The sequence below is a fragment of the Saccoglossus kowalevskii genome, chromosome 8 (genome assembly GCF_978046115.1).
Source record: "Saccoglossus kowalevskii chromosome 8, keSacKowa6.1, whole genome shotgun sequence".
Lineage (NCBI taxonomy): Eukaryota > Metazoa > Hemichordata > Enteropneusta > Harrimaniidae > Saccoglossus > Saccoglossus kowalevskii.
Window position 1 is genome coordinate 7,991,936 of NC_140648.1, and position 19,672 is coordinate 8,011,607.

The 19,672-nt window shown below is 33.0% G+C and overlaps 1 protein-coding gene across 1 annotated transcript; it reads right to left on the bottom strand.

The window, feature by feature from the left end:
- Positions 1 to 2,294: 2,294 nt before the first annotated feature.
- On the bottom strand, positions 2,295 to 12,487 carry LOC100376923 (phosphomannomutase 2-like). Its single transcript, XM_085502121.1, has 7 exons — positions 12,407 to 12,487; positions 11,309 to 11,503; positions 8,557 to 8,648; positions 7,947 to 8,046; positions 4,662 to 4,737; positions 3,467 to 3,582; positions 2,295 to 3,018 (listed from the first exon to the last, which is right to left on the bottom strand). The coding sequence occupies exons 1-7, from the start codon at positions 12,473 to 12,475 to the stop codon at positions 2,911 to 2,913; spliced, it is 756 nt and encodes a 251-aa protein (XP_085358247.1). The 5' UTR covers positions 12,476 to 12,487; the 3' UTR covers positions 2,295 to 2,910.
- Positions 12,488 to 19,672: the final 7,185 nt, after the last annotated feature.

Consider the following 19,672-nt stretch of genomic DNA (forward strand, 5'->3'; position numbering starts at 1 on the left):
TTAAGCAATAAAAATTATTATTATTATTATATATCCCCAAACAATGTTTTTCTTCACAACTTGCCCAGTAGGTGTAGTCACCTTTTTCAAGAGACCAGTCATTCAACAACTGACCTTTACTTATTCTATTACACTGTACACGGTTAACACATTAACATGCTACTGGGGGTATTCCTTTCATGTATGGGACAATCTTTTAAAACTCTAGTGTTTCATTTCAGACATTATTTTAGTTTCCGTGTAACCATATACAGTAGGGATTCTAATGTAGAGGGGCAATGTAACCTTATTATGGGTTATTATCCCCTATCAAAAACTTTAGAGGGGCGGCATCCTGTCATGTAATCACTGACTGATTTTTACACAACATTGGTCTACTTCATGGTTTACTTGTTTTTCTCCCAAATTGAATACAGTGCACAACCAAAAAGACGGATGTTACAAACGTTCATTGAAGCGGGGGAGTCGTCACCTGCGCATGCGTTTTCTTTGTTTCCCTTCATGTTCATGCGCCAAGAATAAAAACTGTATTATCAGTATTACTTATGATAGGTTATTGTTCTTTCATAATAAATTCATTTTATCGTTTTCCAATAAGTATCATAACAGACGTACACACACTTTACGCGTCATTTAAAAATAATCAAGGAAAACAATCAGAAAACTCACAGAAAATACATTTGATTTTACATCTGTGTTTTTTTTTACTCCAAAGCACCTCTATCACAAGTTCAATTTAAATCTGATTTTTTTAAGATATTAGAAATTGGCTAATGATAATTAGATAATCGATATGCATATGTCTGTTGATTACCCCAGGGAATCTATAAACCAAATTTCTCGAATTTCAATCCAAAGCTAATCAGGTCTTGTATACCAAGTCTTCTCGAAATGCAATAATTAGTTTTTGAGATAAATTAGGTAATTGTAGATGTATATAAACCAAAAACAAATTAGATTATCTTTGAGTATTTACGTACCAAGATTCATTAAAATAAGATAATTGAGATATTGATAACAAAGCTGAAAACTAATTATTATGCAAATCATGTAATTAATATGCACAGATTTTAATGCACAGACCATCTATGTACCAAGTTTCATTGATTAAATAACATTATGAATGATTACGCAAATTTGGTAATATGAGGATCGGCAAGTGGTATTTTCATAATGTAATTTAAATAAATAAATAAAAAACATAAATTCGTGTACATGGGCAAAGTGTAAAATGCAATCAGCTATTTTATTTATCCATAATTTGTACAAAGATCTTATGGGTGGCCAAGATTGCTTGTCATCAATGTTCAACAATGTTTAATCAGGATGCCATTATTCATACAAGTATACCTGTACTCAATAACAATAGCAATAAATGAAATTGCACAATTTTCCACCAATCATAAAATATTCTTTATTTTTAATAATATTTCATTATATATATTTACCCAATTTTAACATTACTATGCTTTATCCACTGATTAATGGCTGAAATCACCAAGCATTCAACATAATTGTTTTGCACAGAAGATCAACATCCAAGAACAAGCATTTTGTATGTGCTGAATGGTAATATGGCATCTCAACAAGAGATAATGGCGTATTGTGTTGATAGTAAACCATAATGTGTATATCTTGTTTTAAAAAAATGTTCTAAAAAACATTTTAACTATTTTTTACCACACAGTAAACAGCTAGACTGTGTTGTGCTTCCATCGTGTGCTATCCTAATGTGCTTGATATATCTAATAGCAACGATAGCTCTTTCTCAAGTGTACCACAATACAGGTCTTTTCCAATATATACATGTATATATCAATATTTATGATATCTTTCAATATTTTATCAAAACTTCTGAACAATAATAATTACAATGAATATTGTCACAGTCAAATTTGATAAAAACAAGTCACCATAAATTAAATAATGGAATTCTCTGTTATGCTAGGTATTGAAATACAGAACAAAACGACATAAGAAATATTCGCCTTGTGCCAAATTAAAAATTCTATTACCATAAGAAAATATGAAATTAAGTTGATATGATAAGGTTGCATGTTCTGCACACCAAAAGACTTCCCCATGTAGTCCTGTAAGTGAATCCAAATACAAAATCTGACCCTTCCCTGATCCTTAAAATCCATGAAAATGTACAATAATTTTCACCTACTAATCTCTAAATTTTGAGTATACAACAGTTATCCCTGAAAAAAAATATACTGTAAATATTCCAATGTAGGTGTCACTCTTTTTTAAAAAAAAATTTATAACAAAAATTACTGGTTTAAACTTTAAGTATAGAACAAGTTTCATGTAAAAACAACAACACTGACACATTGATTTAGTGGAAAACGATCACAGTAGTGTTAATCTGGTCATGCTATTTCACATGTTTTCAAAGTTATGATCATTGATTATACTAACATGCAAAAAAAATATTCTTTGGTTTACAATGAAATGCAAGTCAATTCAATTTAGTTTGATTGAAAGCAAATGTTTTCAACCCCATGTAAACACCAAATGTGAAATGTATCTGCCATGTTTTTTCCATTTACGAGTTGACCTGAAACTTTGTCATTTGAAGTGACAGGAAAAGCAGATTATTAATTTAAAATTAAAATAATCAGAAAGCTAGATTGTGCCAGGAAATTTTTAATTTTTTTAAAAATAAAACTGAGCATTGAAGAAGTATTTAACTCATTTTCCAGTGATAATTTAACCTTGTGGAAATGGAGTTAACCATTGACACTACTCTAATTAAGACATCAGGAAAGATTGAAATGTGCCATAAGTAACACCTAAATTAGAATATTTACAGTTATCAATTTTATATAATTCAAGATAAATTTAGTTTTATTTTAGTTGTCTCATTACATGTGACAGGAAGACAAGATAATCAATAATAATGGATTAATTCTTAAAGAAGAGTTCTTCAACCTGATTACGTGTATCATCTGGACCTTTGACAGAGTGACCAATAGTTCTTGAGTCAGCAAATATTTCATGGTCATTACCACCCTATCAAAAAAAAAATGCCAAACGCATGATTAAAACCAACATATTAAAATTACTTAAATTTTGCATTCCGGGATTGAATAATTTGTAATCGCCTGAGCATGGGAACAAATATGTAGATATGTATTATGATACTATTATTATTATTAAAACCATGGATATCCCTTTTCATACATGTAGAACTTGCCATTGTCAATAACATGGCGTGCAGCTCACAATGTACAATGCGAAAATTATGTGCAAAATTAATATTTTTATTCAAATGAAAAACACATTTTCTGCAAAATATCCAATATATATATATATATATTTATTTGCAATTCTATATAGTGGTCCATGTATAATCAGGTCTTAATAACAGATATGTCAAATACAAGTTTATAATCAAAATCCTAATAGTACAATATTGAATGGAATCAAATAAGAAACTGAAACAGTAAATCATTCTTACCGGTGATGTTTTATCTCCGAAAAAGTGGATTGTTTTAAAGCCCTCGTCTTTCAGATGGTTCAAACAATAAGTTTTGTCCCAGCCTTTTGGAAAAGCGTCTATACTTATCTGACCACCTGCAAAAATGGAAAAATTATTTTTTATTATACATCTGTCATCGTAATGCCATAAGTTACAGCATGCCGTAATTTTGTGGTATTGCACTGGGTATTTGCATATTACCATATTAAAAAATACAGTTCCAAATATGGAATGATTTTGTGCATAAGCGTCCTCTAATAATAAAAACAAACATGACTGCCTCCGGGGTTTAACTCAATCCTACACAAAGAGGTTTTCTAAATCTGTTCAAAATTTGTTGGATTTCGGCATCCCTGGGAGGAAAAGATGCATAATAATAAGGTTATTACAAGGATACTGGAAAGTATACACTCTGACAGTCTGCTGTGCATCGGTCGATATTCCGACTGTACTGTCTTCATGCATACTTTTCTGTATCCTCGTAATAACCTCATATTATTTTATCGTGAGTAAGGTATATTTGCATTTTGAGTGCTGCATATTTAATCCACACATAATGCTCCCACAATTTATATGCAAACCAAAAATATTTAGCAGTAAGAGTTGTAACTATCCTAAGTGTAATAATTAGTTAGTGTGGCAATAGACCATTTTCCGTTCACTACAAGAATCACACGTTATGTGTGAAATCGAACGTAAAAACAAGACAAACAAAGGTCATAGCGTCGTAGTGGCGTCAAACATCGCGTGGGATTCAACAAACGTGAAAATATTTTGGAGGCATTTTCATGCTTGATAATGTGCTGTACACATTTGATGATAGACAATTTTGATTAATTGAGGGTATTCGAAAGCAATATTCCTCTGTCGAAGATCGGCCAGTCGATGTGAGCTACGAAATAAAGAAATTTGAGTTCAAAATCAAATCGTTTGATTTTTTTGGCAGACGTTCGATGCGCGTCTTTCATGCATCTCGCAGTTGAACGGAAAATCACCTATTGTGCCACATGGATTATTTAACCAATCAGAGAGATTTTAGTTTTGAATTCTCATGACACTTCTTTTACCGTATAAGGAAATATAAAAATACTGTTTCTAAAAGGCAGAAATCTGTATGATTTGTCAACTTTATGCTCTATGGTTAGGCACACTCTATATTCATACATGCACTTACCAATTGAAAACACTAAACCAGAAGATGAGAATTCTTTTCTTAAAGCTTCTACAAATTTTTCCCTGATCTTTTCTTTCTGTAAATCAATGGGTGAGATTGAATGATAGACATATGATGCAGGTGATGACAGAAAAGAAATCACAGAAAAAAATCAAAGAAAGCTTAGAAAGAACTCCTGTGTGCTGAGAGTATTTGAAGGCACATTAAAAATTAATTAAAAATTACTTGTACTTGAGATATTGATGGAATAGCTGAAAACTAATTATGTAAATCAGGTAACTCATACGAACAGATTTGAGTGTAAAACTAATAAGGCCTGCATAATGTAATATCTATGTACCAAGTTTCATTGAAATGTGATTAGAACAAAAAAACTATGAATTATTATTAGAGAATTAAAATGAACAAATTTCAACCCAAAATTAATCGGGCCTGTCTATTGTTCTAGAGCATTTATGTACCAAATTTTTTTCAAATGTGATGATCAGTAATTGAGATATCAGTGTTAATTAGTTATTTTAATTAGATGATTAATAAGCATAAATATTTACCAACAACTAATTGGGCCTCTGCATAGTCCTAGGTTCATTGAAATGTGATGAAGAATACTCTATAAAAGTTTCATTAAAATCCAATTAGTGGTTCTTTATATATCAGTGGAACATTCATGGAAAAAAACAACTAATTATACAAATTAGGTAATTAATATCTACAATTATTCACCCTAAAACTAATCAGGTCTCTGCATAGTCCTAGAGGATCTATGTAGCAAGTCTCATTGAAAAATGATGATCAGTACTTGAGTTATCAGGCGAAAAGCTGAAAATTAACTAATTATGCTAATAAGGTGATTAATATGCACAAATATTTACCCCAAAACTAATCTGGTCTCTGCACAGTCCTTAAGTAACTATGTACCAAGTTTCATTGAAATGTGATGATTACTACTTGAAATATCAAGAGCTGAAAATTAATTAATTATGCAAATTAGGTAATTAATATGTACTGATATTACCCTAAAAACTATCAGGTCTGTGCAGTGTCATATGACATCTATGTACCAAATTTCATTGAAATGTGATGATTACTACTTGAAATATGAAAAGCTGAAAATTAATTAATTATTCAAATTAGGTAATTAATATGTACTGATATTACCCTAAAAACTACCAGGTCTGTGCAGTGTCCTATGACATCTATGTACTAAGTTTTATTGAAATGTGATGATTACTACTTGAAATATCAAAAGCTGAAAATGAATTAAGTAGGCAAATTAGGTAATTAATATGTACTGATATTACCCTAAAAACTATCAGGTCTGTGCAGTGTCCTATGATGTCTATGTACCAAGTTTTATTGAAATGTGATGATTAATACTTGAGATATCAGTCGAAAAGACAAAAATTGATTAATCAATATGCAAATTAGGTAATTAATATTGCACAGATTTTTACCCAAAACTAATCAAATCTGCACATTAGTTCAGAGCAGGTATGTGCCAAGTTTCATAAAATCCAATGAGTGTTTTTTTAGATATCAGTGGAACAATCATGGAACAGCTACAAATCAGCTAATTATCATGCAAATTAGGTAATTAATATGCATGGATTTTTACCAAAACCTAATCAAATCTGCGCATTGGCTCAGAGCATCTATGCACTAAGTTTCATCAAAAATCAATGTATGGTTCTTGAGATATCAGTGGAACAGACACACACACACACAGACAGACACACTAACTGCAAAGACTCCCTTTTTGTGCTTCGCACACGGGAGTCAATGACGATGATGTGAAGGAGGAATATAATATGGAAGACAACATGATGAATAAACATTAAGATATCAGCAAATACACTACTGCATATGCTGTAGGAATGTTTTGTCTAATCAAGGGATAAATAGACGAACAATTTCATATCTCAATCTAAAGGTGGTTTTACAGGATTTACGCATTTATTCTGAAGCAATCTTGTTTTGTGACAATGTGCAAATACTTTAGTCTTAAATTGATTGCTATGCTTTAGTTTTCTAATTACAGCCTGTCAAAACTACCCAAAGGATTGTCAGTAGCATGTATATATTTATTTGGTCGTAACTAGAAAACAAATTTAAGGCAGATAAAATCTTCTCTACAGTGTTATGAACATTCTGTACAATTCATGTAACTGAAAGTGTTAAAAAATGTCAGAATAATCAAAAATGACAATTGTGAAATGGGCTGCCAGGTAATCCTGTTGACAAACATTTGTACATACCGGTATATACCAAGTATCAAAGAAAGTGGAAGAAGAAGAAGTAAAAAATGTAAAGTCAATGCTGAAAAACAATCAGTAATTTGAACAGCTCCACTCTGTCAACTAAGTCGACAATAGAGCTAAAAAACAAGCAGCCGGTCGACTGAGAGAGCTCCGCTGTTAGCAATGCACATTCCAATTATAGAACATAAGATATCATTAGAAAATAAACAATATGTATAGTATCAAAGCAATGGGACTTGCTGTTTTCAACAAGAAGTCAAAAATATCACTTTTCACCAACAATGATAAAAATAATCATCAAAATTAGATAATTGAAAATATCACCACGAAATTAACAAAGCTGAAAGAAGTCCACATGTAGTACCTATATATGTAATATCAAAGCAATTGGACTTGCGGTTTTTTTACAAGAAGTCGAAAATATCACTTTTTACCAAAAATGACAAAAATATTCACCAAATTTAGAGAATTAAAGATATCATTACAAATTGAACAAATCTGAGAGAGATCCACATGTAGTACCTATATATGTAATATCAAAGCAATTGGACTTGTCGTTTTTAACAAGAAGTCAAAAATATTACTTTTTACCAAAAATGACAAAAATATTCACCAAAATTAGAGAATTAAAGATATCATTACAAAATGAACAAATCTAAGAGAGGTCTACCCAAGGTACATATACACCAAGTATCAAAGCATTCAGGCTTGTAGTTTTCTAGAAGAAGTCGAAAAAGTAAAACATTGACACGGATGACGACGACGGACGAAGGACAATCACTCATATGATAAGCTCCGCTCGACAAAGTCGACAGCGGAACTAAAAAAAATATACGAGTGTGAGTCATTTTTTTCACTTATTTTTCTTCTGCACAGCGTCCTCTATTAAAGAGTTGATTAAAGGTGCTGGCAAATATTTTAGATAAAATATTTTAAAATCACCCCACCTCATTTTGAAAAATTTATTTGACCAGAAATTTTTTTTTTTTTTTCTTTGTGAGGTCAAATACATGTAGTTGAACTATACCTGATCTAAAGCATTGAATTGAACCCTCTCTTCTTGGGAGCAGCTTCTACCAACAGGACATAAGTTAATCAGACCACTGCGAAACTCAACAAACGTGCCTCTGTTGAATGAATGAGATAATCTTCAGTGAACATGGATTTTAAATTAACAGGAAAGATAATAAGGATTAGTATACAAGTTTGGAAGGAAGGAAGTGCATGCTGCATTAACATACCGGTAGTTAAAGGGGAACCGCTCAATCCCATGGATTGCACCAAAGAATCATGGGACACTAACGTTTATGTTGTTTACAATGTTAATCTATCTTTTGTTATCCATTGTTATTTTAATCCAGAAAGTAAATTTGTTGTGAGATTAGGCTCAACTGGAAGGTGCCCCTTTAATAACATAAATTAAATACCTCTAGACAATTAGCCTGACAAGTTGGCATAGGTGGCTCAGGCTACTAGACAATGTGCAGTGTTTAAAGCACATCCAAAGATAAATTAAATATGTATGTTCTCATTATAAATACATTAATCATGTCATGCTGGATTTAATTAATGATAAAATGTACAGGAATAACAAATCCTGAATCTGACTGAGTATATATTATACTATTGAAACATACCTTTTCACAGGAAGCCACAGCTCTGACATATACTTCAAAGAAAAGTTGAGAAATTTTTGGAGAGTTTCTTCACCCATATAACTTTGTATACTCTAGAGAGAAAATAACAAATTGGTATAAACATATATCAATATCCACAAATGTGTAGTTGGAATACAAATTTGACCTGTTTTATAGTACTGTAAAATACTTTATTTTTGATTGCAATTTATTTTTGTTATTGTTGCTGAAGAGATGATTCTGTGAAAATAAAATCCAACACAATCTAAAATATAAAGCATTTTAATGTAGATCACAGAAATGGTAAATATGTGTTAACTTGTGGCAATATGCTAAGGAGATAATGTCTACCAGTTGTGTTTGAAAAGTGTTTACTATCATATGATTATGGCTGACTGTAGTACATGTACTTTAATTACTTTACTATATATTCATTAGGGTATGTCAGGTAGTGTGTGTACATATAATAAATTAACATTTACAGACTGCAGGATACAGTGATAATAATTACAAAATAAAATCACATGATTTAGAATTTTATATAAAAAATATTCTAAAAAACAATTGTGTCTTCAATCAGCTTTGTGATTTGAATTTAAATCACAGTTGATTTTTTGTTTCATATCCATTCATTTGGTGAAATTTTAAAATCAATATTTACCAACTCCAATATTGTTATTTGTTACATAATTGTTTTGCACAATAATTAAAATAATCTAATAAAATAATTCTTGCAAGTGGAACATTTTTTTAGGTCCTATTATGTGATGAATATTGTATATCAAACTATGGTGTACTATACAATCAATTCATTACTGTAAAATACTTTCTATTTTATTACTATTTTTGCTTGGAATTTATTTTCGCTGAAGGAATGATTTTTTCTTTTTTTCTATATTTTACATTCAACTCATCAAAAATCAGTGAAAATAAATTCCCTATACTACAAAACACCCAAAAGGTCTTTTCAGCAAAAATTAATTCCAGCTAAAATAAATTATTTTACAGTATTAAACTCACACTTCTATCTGTGTACATAAAATTAAACACTTAAATATTGCAATGCCAATGAAACCTGAAGGAAGATTGATTTCAGCAGGGGTTACAATGAAAGTTATGTTTTAATCCGAAAAATAGAAAAACAAGTAAATATACCGTAATATGTAACGTAATATGTATATGGTTAAAATAAGTCATATTTTAATAATGCAGCATACTAGAAAAGCAGTTTTTAGTTAATATGTATGTTTCTGGAGAAGCACTTCCAATAAAGTAAAATACGATGGAACTTTTCATAACACATTGAGATAAAGTAAAACATGTATAGCATGGAAGTATTCATAGATAGACGAAATGAATCTACAAAACGGTGTCAGCTGGAGATAAGTTAATCCTTTGACAGTGACAAAACAGGTTGTAACATCTTGTTCTTATACTGCACACACACTACTCTCTAAACATGGACAAACTGGAATATTAAAATATACATTTATTACTTTATTGCCAAGGAGGTTATGATTTTTTATTTATAACTCAAAACATTACAGACGCTTGATTATGAAGTTTTAGGAATGATTGTCCATTTAAAACTACAAAATTTGTTTATGTGAATAACAGAGATTTTTTCTATGGTCAAAATATGTAATATTTTAATGTATAGCCAATGCAATTTTTAGGTTTATATTGCACTTCTATTGGAGATGCACTTCTAATAAAGTAAATACAGTAGATGGATTCTATAGAACTCTAATGGGCAGGTGCCCTTGATATGAACCATTTGACTAAATTTTATTAGAGATTCAGATACGATTTCCATGGAAACAACAATTTGTTGCATTTGTCATCATGTTTTCATATTTTTTAATTCAGAATGGCCAGAGTGACCTTTGTGGTATCAAAGAAAGAGGACAGAAAAATGGTAAATAAATGTAAAAAAAAAAAATAGTATATAAAATGCAGCATATTTTCTGTCAAAGGCTAATTAAAAAAACATGAAACAATTTGTTTGCTAGTACATGTACCGTAAAATCTGTATTAGAAGCTGCATCCCTAATAGAAGTCGCACCCATTTTTTTTTAACAATTGGGAATCAAAAATTCATCATTTCTCATATGTGTATATGCTCTAATAGAAGCCTCATCCCCTCTATTGGATTGTATCATTTTATTATAAACAGCGGCTTCTAATACAGATTATAGTATTTTGTATCCAATCCTCAAGATTCTGTCAAATATTAATTTGACGTAAAATGCATAGAGGTCATATTAAGTGCTAACTCTTATTGACAAAATTTGATACTGTAAAGGGGGTAATTATTCACTGGGTTTTAATTTAGCTTATTTCGCTGACTGGAAAAATGCGCTAAATTAAAACACAGTGAATATGTAAAATTTAGCATAGAACACATTATCTAAATGACGAAACCGTGAATTTAAAACCTATTGAATATGCCTGAAATGGTAAATCAGTGAAATTTAAACCCAGTGAAAATTAGTCATTTTACAGTACATTTATCCTGATAAAAAAAAATTGGGTGACCTATTTAAATAAAACAGTCAATATGATTGAATACAAACCTAGAGCATTTACCGAGTATGTCAAATGTGTTTAACAGTGACTAGACAAATAATACAGTTTATAATTTATTAGAAAATTACATTGATTCCTGATGAGTAACATACATTTTCGCTGAATTTATAAATTTGCTGATACATGTATATGTTTAATGTAACGTAGTAAGAACACATCTCACCTCCTTGCCGATAAGTTTTCCATCTTTATAGGCTACCAGTCCATTTTCTGTAAAGACGTAATCAAAATTTTGCAAGATGTAGTCACCACCTCCCATTTGTTCCGCAATCTTAGCAAAGTCAGATCCGCCCACCAAACCAACAACAACCTTTTTCTTTAGGTCTTGTAGGAAATCACCCATTCCAGCGATAATTTTCTAAGAAAAGAAATTTGTATCAAACAGCATATATGATTTGATAGAAATCCGGCAATATGAATAAAATATCATTAAAGGATGGCAGACAACCACCGCGTTTTAAGAAAGGCAGGGCTAATATAAATATGAATTACTAATAACAACTCAACCAGAGACTTCCAAAATTATGACATGGTAAATTATTTGACTGAGCAAGAAAATCCCTACCACAGATTTGTTACTACGAAAGTTAAAATATGTGTCCATATATTTCCATTTGAAATAGTTAATACGCAAGGTGATCTTAAATTATGGAAATTGTGTTATAGCTAAAATATTGGGAAATAATTGTTTGATTGAATGTGTAAATTACAATACCTCTTTATGAGTGTTTAAAAATTATTGTGTTTATTTTCAACGTTAGTTGCTGTAACTCGTACTAGTAGTATTTCTAACGTAATTTTCTTCCAAGGTTGCACCATCTAGTTGAACAACTAAGTACATTACCATACAATCAAATCGAATCTAGCCAATAGTATTAAGCAAACGCGACCGCGCCCCCTCATGAATATGTAAACACTCATGGTCATGCAGTAGGAGTCAGGCAACAGCTGAGAAACTCGTAAACAAATTTACAAAACGCGAAATCGTGAAAGAAAAAATACTTCCAATTTAGAAATCTCTTTAAAAGATATACAACATCTCATTCCACTGACATCCCCAAGGCGGCATGGATTTTTCCTTACGCGAGTCCGAAGGTACTAGTATCCAAATAGAGATAACCTTGCGACGTGGCCGTGTTTACAATCTAATTAAATTAAGTCTGATTTTTAATATGTTCTTGGTCAGATCATCATCGGAATTCACCATTTCGTAATTATGATATTACCGTATATATATATATGCACGAAACTCTTCACCTACCTGCCTCGCTGGTGTCAGGGTGCCATCGACATCGAAGAGACATAGGACACTACTATCACGACCGGCCATTTTGCTGAATTCGTGTGAACGCAAAGGACTGTGGGATGTATGGCGCGTGATGCAGATTAGTCGGAGTCGTCTTGTACAGAATGTAGTTTTGCATCTACCATAAAAAAATTACATAGCTTGAGTGCAATTTTAATAAAACAATTACCCCCCCCCACTCTTGTCACAGGGTTTCTTGCTTCTATGTTACCAATGCTAGTTATCGATTATTTGGTGTGCAAGTTATAAATGTACAACTCTCGACTTTATGCCAATTTTAATCATTGATTACTCAAAATTAGCAGAATTCTCCAGTGACCAGCACTATTTTTATCATTTTCTGTACCTCATATTGAAACTGACATATACCTACATTAAGAATGAGTAGATAAATGCAATACGGTATTTTTTTAAATAAGATACAAAAAAATAAGTAAAAAATAATAATAACATTCTAAAAACGCTCTGGAAAGTAAACATGTTAATTTGAGGTATATACGAATTTTAAACGGTCAATATATCGCATAAATGAGTTAGAAGAAGAGAATCGTGATATTGTATCATGTAAGGTTGGCAATGCAGAATATCAGAATATTATAGTAAATCGCATTTAACAATTGGCACGCAAACAGAACACTATGGAAAGCCGATTACTAATATCATTTCATGGTGAATGATATTACTGAAAATTACCCCAGCGAATATTCCATCTCCAAGTTCAAGCCCTATCCCTGCCAATGTCGAATATAATATAAATATAACACAAATTCTCAGTAAGTTTTCTTTAATTGTTGCTGAAATTCCTGCAGAAATTCAAAATTGGTTTATTACATTATCGAATAAGTTTCGTCACTATCGTGAGAGGAGAAAATAATTGGTATGTGTCACGAGTTGAAATTGAAGATTCAGATACACGATACTGTGACGTTAAATGCGGGGGGGCCTTTGTGGGGCTACACCGTATTCAGGATCGGGGAGCTTGTCTTTAATGCCAGTCTAATAGTCTTTGTCTTTGGTAGCGTGCTTATCTTATAAGTTTCCTCCCTCTCAGCTCGTCCGCTGTCACAGGGTGGGGATCGTTTGGTGAATGTATATCACCACAACTGAGACTGTGCAGAGAAAGAAATATACCAGTAACGATTATATATATATCTTTATTTCGTACTGTGGCCATTGGCCTTATGTACAGATACAAATAAATACATAATAAATTAGATTGGAATGGTCGCAGAAACAAGTAAAGAAAAACAAATATAAAATCATAATACATAACATTTGCATAATTAAGTGTTCTCTTCAAGCATAAGCTGACGTACTTGAAAACTATAAAATATAAATTTACCAAGGTTTAATTGTATATATGGGGTTTGATTCTGAAATAATGAAATAAACTTTATCTCTGTAGGTGGGGAGAAGTAATACTGTGCAATAAACTTCAACCTTAGGGAGCTGTATTTGGGACAAACTAATGTAAAGTGGTATTCGTCCTCAATTACATTACAGCCAAAAGGACACAACCTCTGGTTACGTGGAGTACCACTGGCCCTACCCTTTTCAATTTGTAGTACATGGGACGAGATCCTTAATCTACATAAAGCATTTCTATATATTGCATAAGACTGACCAATATTTGTAAGATATTTCTCACATGTTAATTCATGTTTCACCTTACAATAAGTTACTAGTTTGAGACTTCTATTAATTTCAGAGCTCCAATCTTGTCTGGAAATATCAAAGCACCTCTGTTTAAATAGTTCCAGGAATGCAATAGAGTTACTTACATATTGGTCAATCCAAATATGTCCAAAACCATATTTATAGAGAAGATTTTTAACTGTCAAAGCCCAGCAAATAGCACCTGCTCCTGCCATATTAAGTTGAAATTTATACGATTCTTTTAAAATATGTGGAGAAACATCACGTATTAGTTTTAACCAAAAACGAATAATTTCAACATTTACATACACTCTAAGATAATGCCGACCCAACTCTCCCCTAACAGCGGAATTAGTGGCAACCAAACTAACACTTAGTAAAAATTTGCAAAATTTATTGTGTACTCTCTCCACATCATTAATATCAGAATGAGTGCCCCAAATAGCACTACCGTAGAGGAGAATTGGGAGGATTTTACAATCAAATATACGAAAAGCAACATCAGGCGGCACACCACCCAAATTCTGTATCTTTTTTTCCAAACAAAAAAGTGCTTTACTGGCCTGTTGAGAAACATATTTTTGTGCCTGGTACCACTTTCCAGAACTGGAAAGTATAACCCCCAAATAATTATATTTTGAAACAGTTTCAATGCTTTTACCCTTCCAAAACCATTTTTCACTGTTTTTTAAACGACCCCCTTTCCGAAAAACAATAATTTTAGTTTTCTTAAGGTTCACTGTAAGTCTCCACTTTGAACAATAGTCTGCCAAATTATTCAATAATCGTTGTAAACGAATGGGTGTACTACTAAACAGAGCCAGGTCATCTGCATACAATAGGTAACACAATTTCAAAGCACACAGGTAAACTACACTTTCATGACCTCGTTGAAAAGCCCCATGAAGATCATTAATGTAGAAACAAAATAAAAGAGGTGAAATCACAGAGCCCTGTTGCAAACCCATACTAATATTAAAGTAGTTAGTTACCCCCCAGGGAGTTTTCACTGCTGCCTTTACATGCTGGTACATTGAATATAAGGAATTAAATAATTTGCCTTTGAGACCGGTCTTCGATAATTTGTAAAACAATGAGCAATGATGTACCCTGTCGAAGGCCTTCTCATAGTCCACAAATGCACAATAGAAACGACCTTTTAACTGAAAGACATATTTTTCCACAAGAGTACGTAAAATGAAAACATTATCTAATGTGCTTCTATGTTTCTGGAAACCACTTTGTTCTTCTACAATTTCATTATAATGTTTTAACCAGGTATTTAACCTATTACTTAATATACTTGTATAAATTTTACTTATGACGTTTAATAACATAATACTCCTATAATTACCGGGGTCATCCTTATTTCCCTTCTTGTATACAGGCGATATTAATCCCCTACCCCATTCATCAGGAAAGATTCCCTGGTCAAATACCTTGTTGTATAAAATAAATAACATTTCATGGATTTCTATGGGAGCATTTTTCCAAAATTCTGTGGGTATACCATCTGGTCCTGGGGCTTTATTTGTCTTTAATTTACTTAAATTTTCCCTAATTTCATCCAAAGAAATAGGCCCATCAAATTCAGAAACATTTAATTCGTTATTTAACACCGCATTATCTTCTAAATCATCCATGTAGTTTTTGATTGATGCGAAAAACTCTTTTTGATTTTCGTCCTCCATCAAGGTTAGAGGGTTAAATAAATCATTAAAATAGTTAAACCATTCAACCTCTGATATACTGTCTGGCACATTGGGCCTATTAGATTTCAAACTCTTCCAAAATTGTTTTGAATTAGGTTGTATCGCCATTTTTAAAAATTCATCACGTTTTTTTCTTTGATAATTATTTTTCTTATCACGAACTAGTTGCCTGTATGAGTATTTAGACTGCAAATAATAGTCTAAGGTAGCCTGACTTCTACAATTTCTGAAACGATTCAATGCTTGATTTACTTCTCTTTTAGTAGTACAACATTCCTTGTCAAACCAGGAGTTAAAATATGACCTGCCAACATAATTAGGTTTGTGCATCATATGTGTGTTACAAGCATATATAATATCAACTAAATTATTTGCAGCTTTACTTACATTTCCCTGCCTAATATTATCATGAAAATCATGGCACATCCCTTCAACGTGTTGTAAATTAATATTATTATAATACTTTGGTTTTCCCTTGGTGTCCCACCTTAGTTTAGGAGTAGAATAATTGACACTATGTTGAAAGTCATTGACATTCGCAGAATTGGAACCATAAGCAAGTGATATAGCAAATTCAAGTGGCATATGATCAGAATCAACCCGAGCTCCAACTGTAAATACATTGAACAATGGAAACGTATTTGGAAATGACAAAACATAGTCAACAACACTTGTCCCAACCTCTGAAATAAAAGTAAAATTCCCACTACCAGTGTTTTTATAAACCCTACCATTCACAATTCTGAGGCCAGTGCTAATGCAAAAATCCAGAAGTTCACTACCATATTTATTGATTTCATTATCCATCGACTCCCTTAAAGGTATATCATTACTTTGCTCTAAATCATCTATTGGCAAATACATTGTATTTAGATCAACATTATCACCATAGTTACCAGTTCTACTATTTAAGTCGCCTACAATTATGACATTACAACCAAATTTTGCAGAATATACAATCAGATCTTTTTCTAATTGATCAAAGTATTTTTCATGTGCAAATATTGAACCCTCGGGAGGTCTGTACACTGTTGCAAATACAAGTATTGTGTGATCATTGCTTATAATCCTAGACCAAACACAGTATGGATCTTTAGAAATATGCTTAATTTTAAATTGACCTATGTTCTTTTTACGAAAAAACACAGAAATTCCACCGGAGGCTCTTCCATATTTTTTCTTTTTTAGACCACTAACATGTAGTTCCTCATACCCTTCAATCTTAAAATCAAATATGGTACTCACCCAAGTTTCTACCAAACAAACACAGTCAAATGATTTTAAATAATCTACAAAATCATGATCAGCCAACTTTCCTATTAAGCCATTTACATTCCATACTAAAAACTTTAGTTCAGCGCCACTCCCCATGCTATTAAGGCCATGGCCAAATTCCTAGTCATTAACAGTATTTGAATTATTGGACGCAGTAGGAGTTGGCATGGCCACTACAGATACTCTATTGTGTGTCCCTTGCTGCTTTCGTAGTGAGTCACTGGTTTCCAACGGCTTGATAGTTTCTGTTTCTTCATCATACTTGTACACAGTATTGTCAATTTTAATTTTGTCATAAAGTAGTTTTGCTGATTTTCCTTCTTCCCTGGCCTCCATAACATATTTTCCAAGTTTCCCACGCAGGTTCCTGATTCTGGGGGTATAATCCTCGCGTATCCAATATTTCGTACCCTTTAGCACACTGGATGCTCGAAGGACTTTTTCTCGTTGCTTATATCGAAGAAATCTTGCAACTACAGGTTGTGGACGACTACGTACATGAGTAATGCGATGAACTCGCTCAAATTCCATCTCTTCTGCATGCATATCCAATTTTTCCGAAATAAAACTCCGAAGAGCATCTTCTGTCTCCTGCCAATTTTCAAACCCACTTTGAGGGAGCCCATGAAATATGAGATTATTCCGTAACAACTGTGCTTTCGTTTTATCATTTTCGAATTCAACTGTGTAAAGTTTATCACGCAAATACTTAACTTCATCGGTCAAAAGCTGTATTCTTTCACAATTAACTTTCACACCTGATTTCAACTCCCGAACTTCACTAGATAACTGCTGTATTCCATCATCTACCACTTTAATCTGCTGCCTCATGTCTTTTTTGAGATCCCGGATTTCAGCAATAATGTCAACAAGTGTAATACCATCATCTCCACTTGAAAGAGAGGACACAGACTGACGTCCACGCGAGTCATCCCCATTTACGGACTGGGATCCAAATACCTCGGTGATTTTCTTCGACTCCATTGAATTAGTTTTCTTTTTTGTCCCTCTTTTAGGTGGCCCGGGATTTAATTCGATATCCCCAGACAATATTAGCAATAAAGATATCAGCGCTATTATCCACTTACACGTGTTCTTCAGTGGGTGTCGGCCATCTTGGATTCCTTTGCAAAACACTTCGGGCATAGCGATATTTCTCTCATTCCACAGACCAGCGAATTCTGAACCAAAACAGTCCCCAGACGAGCCTGCATTCGTATATCGTACTCCATCGACGTTCATCGTTCTAAATAACTCGCACAAGTACCATGTGTCACGAGTTGAAATTGAAGATTCAGATACACGATACTGTGACGTTAAATGCGGGGGGGCCTTTGTGGGGCTACACCGTATTCAGGATCGGGGAGCTTGTCTTTAATGCCAGTCTAATAGTCTTTGTCTTTGGTAGCGTGCTTATCTTATAAGTTTCCTCCCTCTCAGCTCGTCCGCTGTCACAGGGTGGGGATCGTTTGGTGAATGTATATCACCACAACTGAGACTGTGCAGAGAAAGAAATATACCAGTAACGATTATAACAAATTAACACAACACAATATATACGGTTTCCTGTACTTTAATGAACAAATAACAGGGATGCTGGTCACTGGAACCAGCAAGGAGGGGGATACACTGTAAAATAAAATAAATTAGAGACTTGATCGATGCTGCAGGGAACACTCCACTCTCCATTGGACAGCAATGTGCAATGTTGCGTTCCTTCATATCTGGCACACTGGCGAAGCAGCTGCACTACAATTTAAACTCGTGCTCTGTGTCCAGGGAGTATCGGCAACTGCACTGCTATCTGCTGCTACTGGTACAACGGGAGTAGTTCAGGCAGTGAGCTTCAGTGGTTCCTGTTGATCAGCAGGGATTACTGCACAGCACGTCTGCATATGTACCCCTGTATAGGGTACAGCTCACTGGAGTCAGGAATAAGCATCACAAGATGTTACAGGATCAAGTCAGGTCACCTTCCTGACTAAAGATTTTCCCTTATGTCTCAACTTAAATACCCTAGCTAATTTATGGCCATGCAAATAATAAAATGTATATAACGAAATGATTGGTTATCTCGAAATAGCCGACAAATCAGTGTACAGAGGATGCCAATTTTGGAAGTGGAATAAACCACTCTTAATCCAAGCTCTACCAATTTAAAGTAGGAGACTCGGGTCAATGATGTCATATCTATTTTCATTGCCAACAACACTGGGCTCAGCACATTCCAAGGTATTTCACAATCACCATGTCACTGTCTGAGACATACCATTATGCCACAGGGAGAGACAGGATGTATGTATCTCAAATTCTGCTGACAACACAATCCAGTGACTGTATCAGCAGTCTTAAAAATAAACATGTGCAATGGGTTGTTGCAAAGTATCCAAACATGTGCCTTTTATTTCACACAGCCAGGGCTCTGTACTTTTCACTTACAATTTATGTCACATTATTCCCCCCTGAGTTCAACACACCGGGGTTGATTTCATAGCATTTTTTCACAGACATAAATTATTTTGAAAAATTGAAATTGGTTATACATTTAGTGGTAATTATTATCTGAAGTCTATCCTCT

Excerpts from the sequence above, each read along its gene's own strand:
- LOC100376923 (XM_085502121.1), bottom strand. The coding sequence starts at position 12,475 with ATGGCCGGTCGTGATAGTAGTGTCCTATGTCTCTTCGATGTCGATGGC. Across the intron at positions 11,504-12,406 it reads CCCTGACACCAGCGAGGCAG|AAAATTATCGCTGGAATGGG; the intron begins GTAGGTGAAGAG and ends TTCTTTTCTTAG. Across the intron at positions 8,047-8,556 it reads CTGTGGCTTCCTGTGAAAAG|AGGCACGTTTGTTGAGTTTC; the intron begins GTATGTTTCAAT and ends TTCATTCAACAG.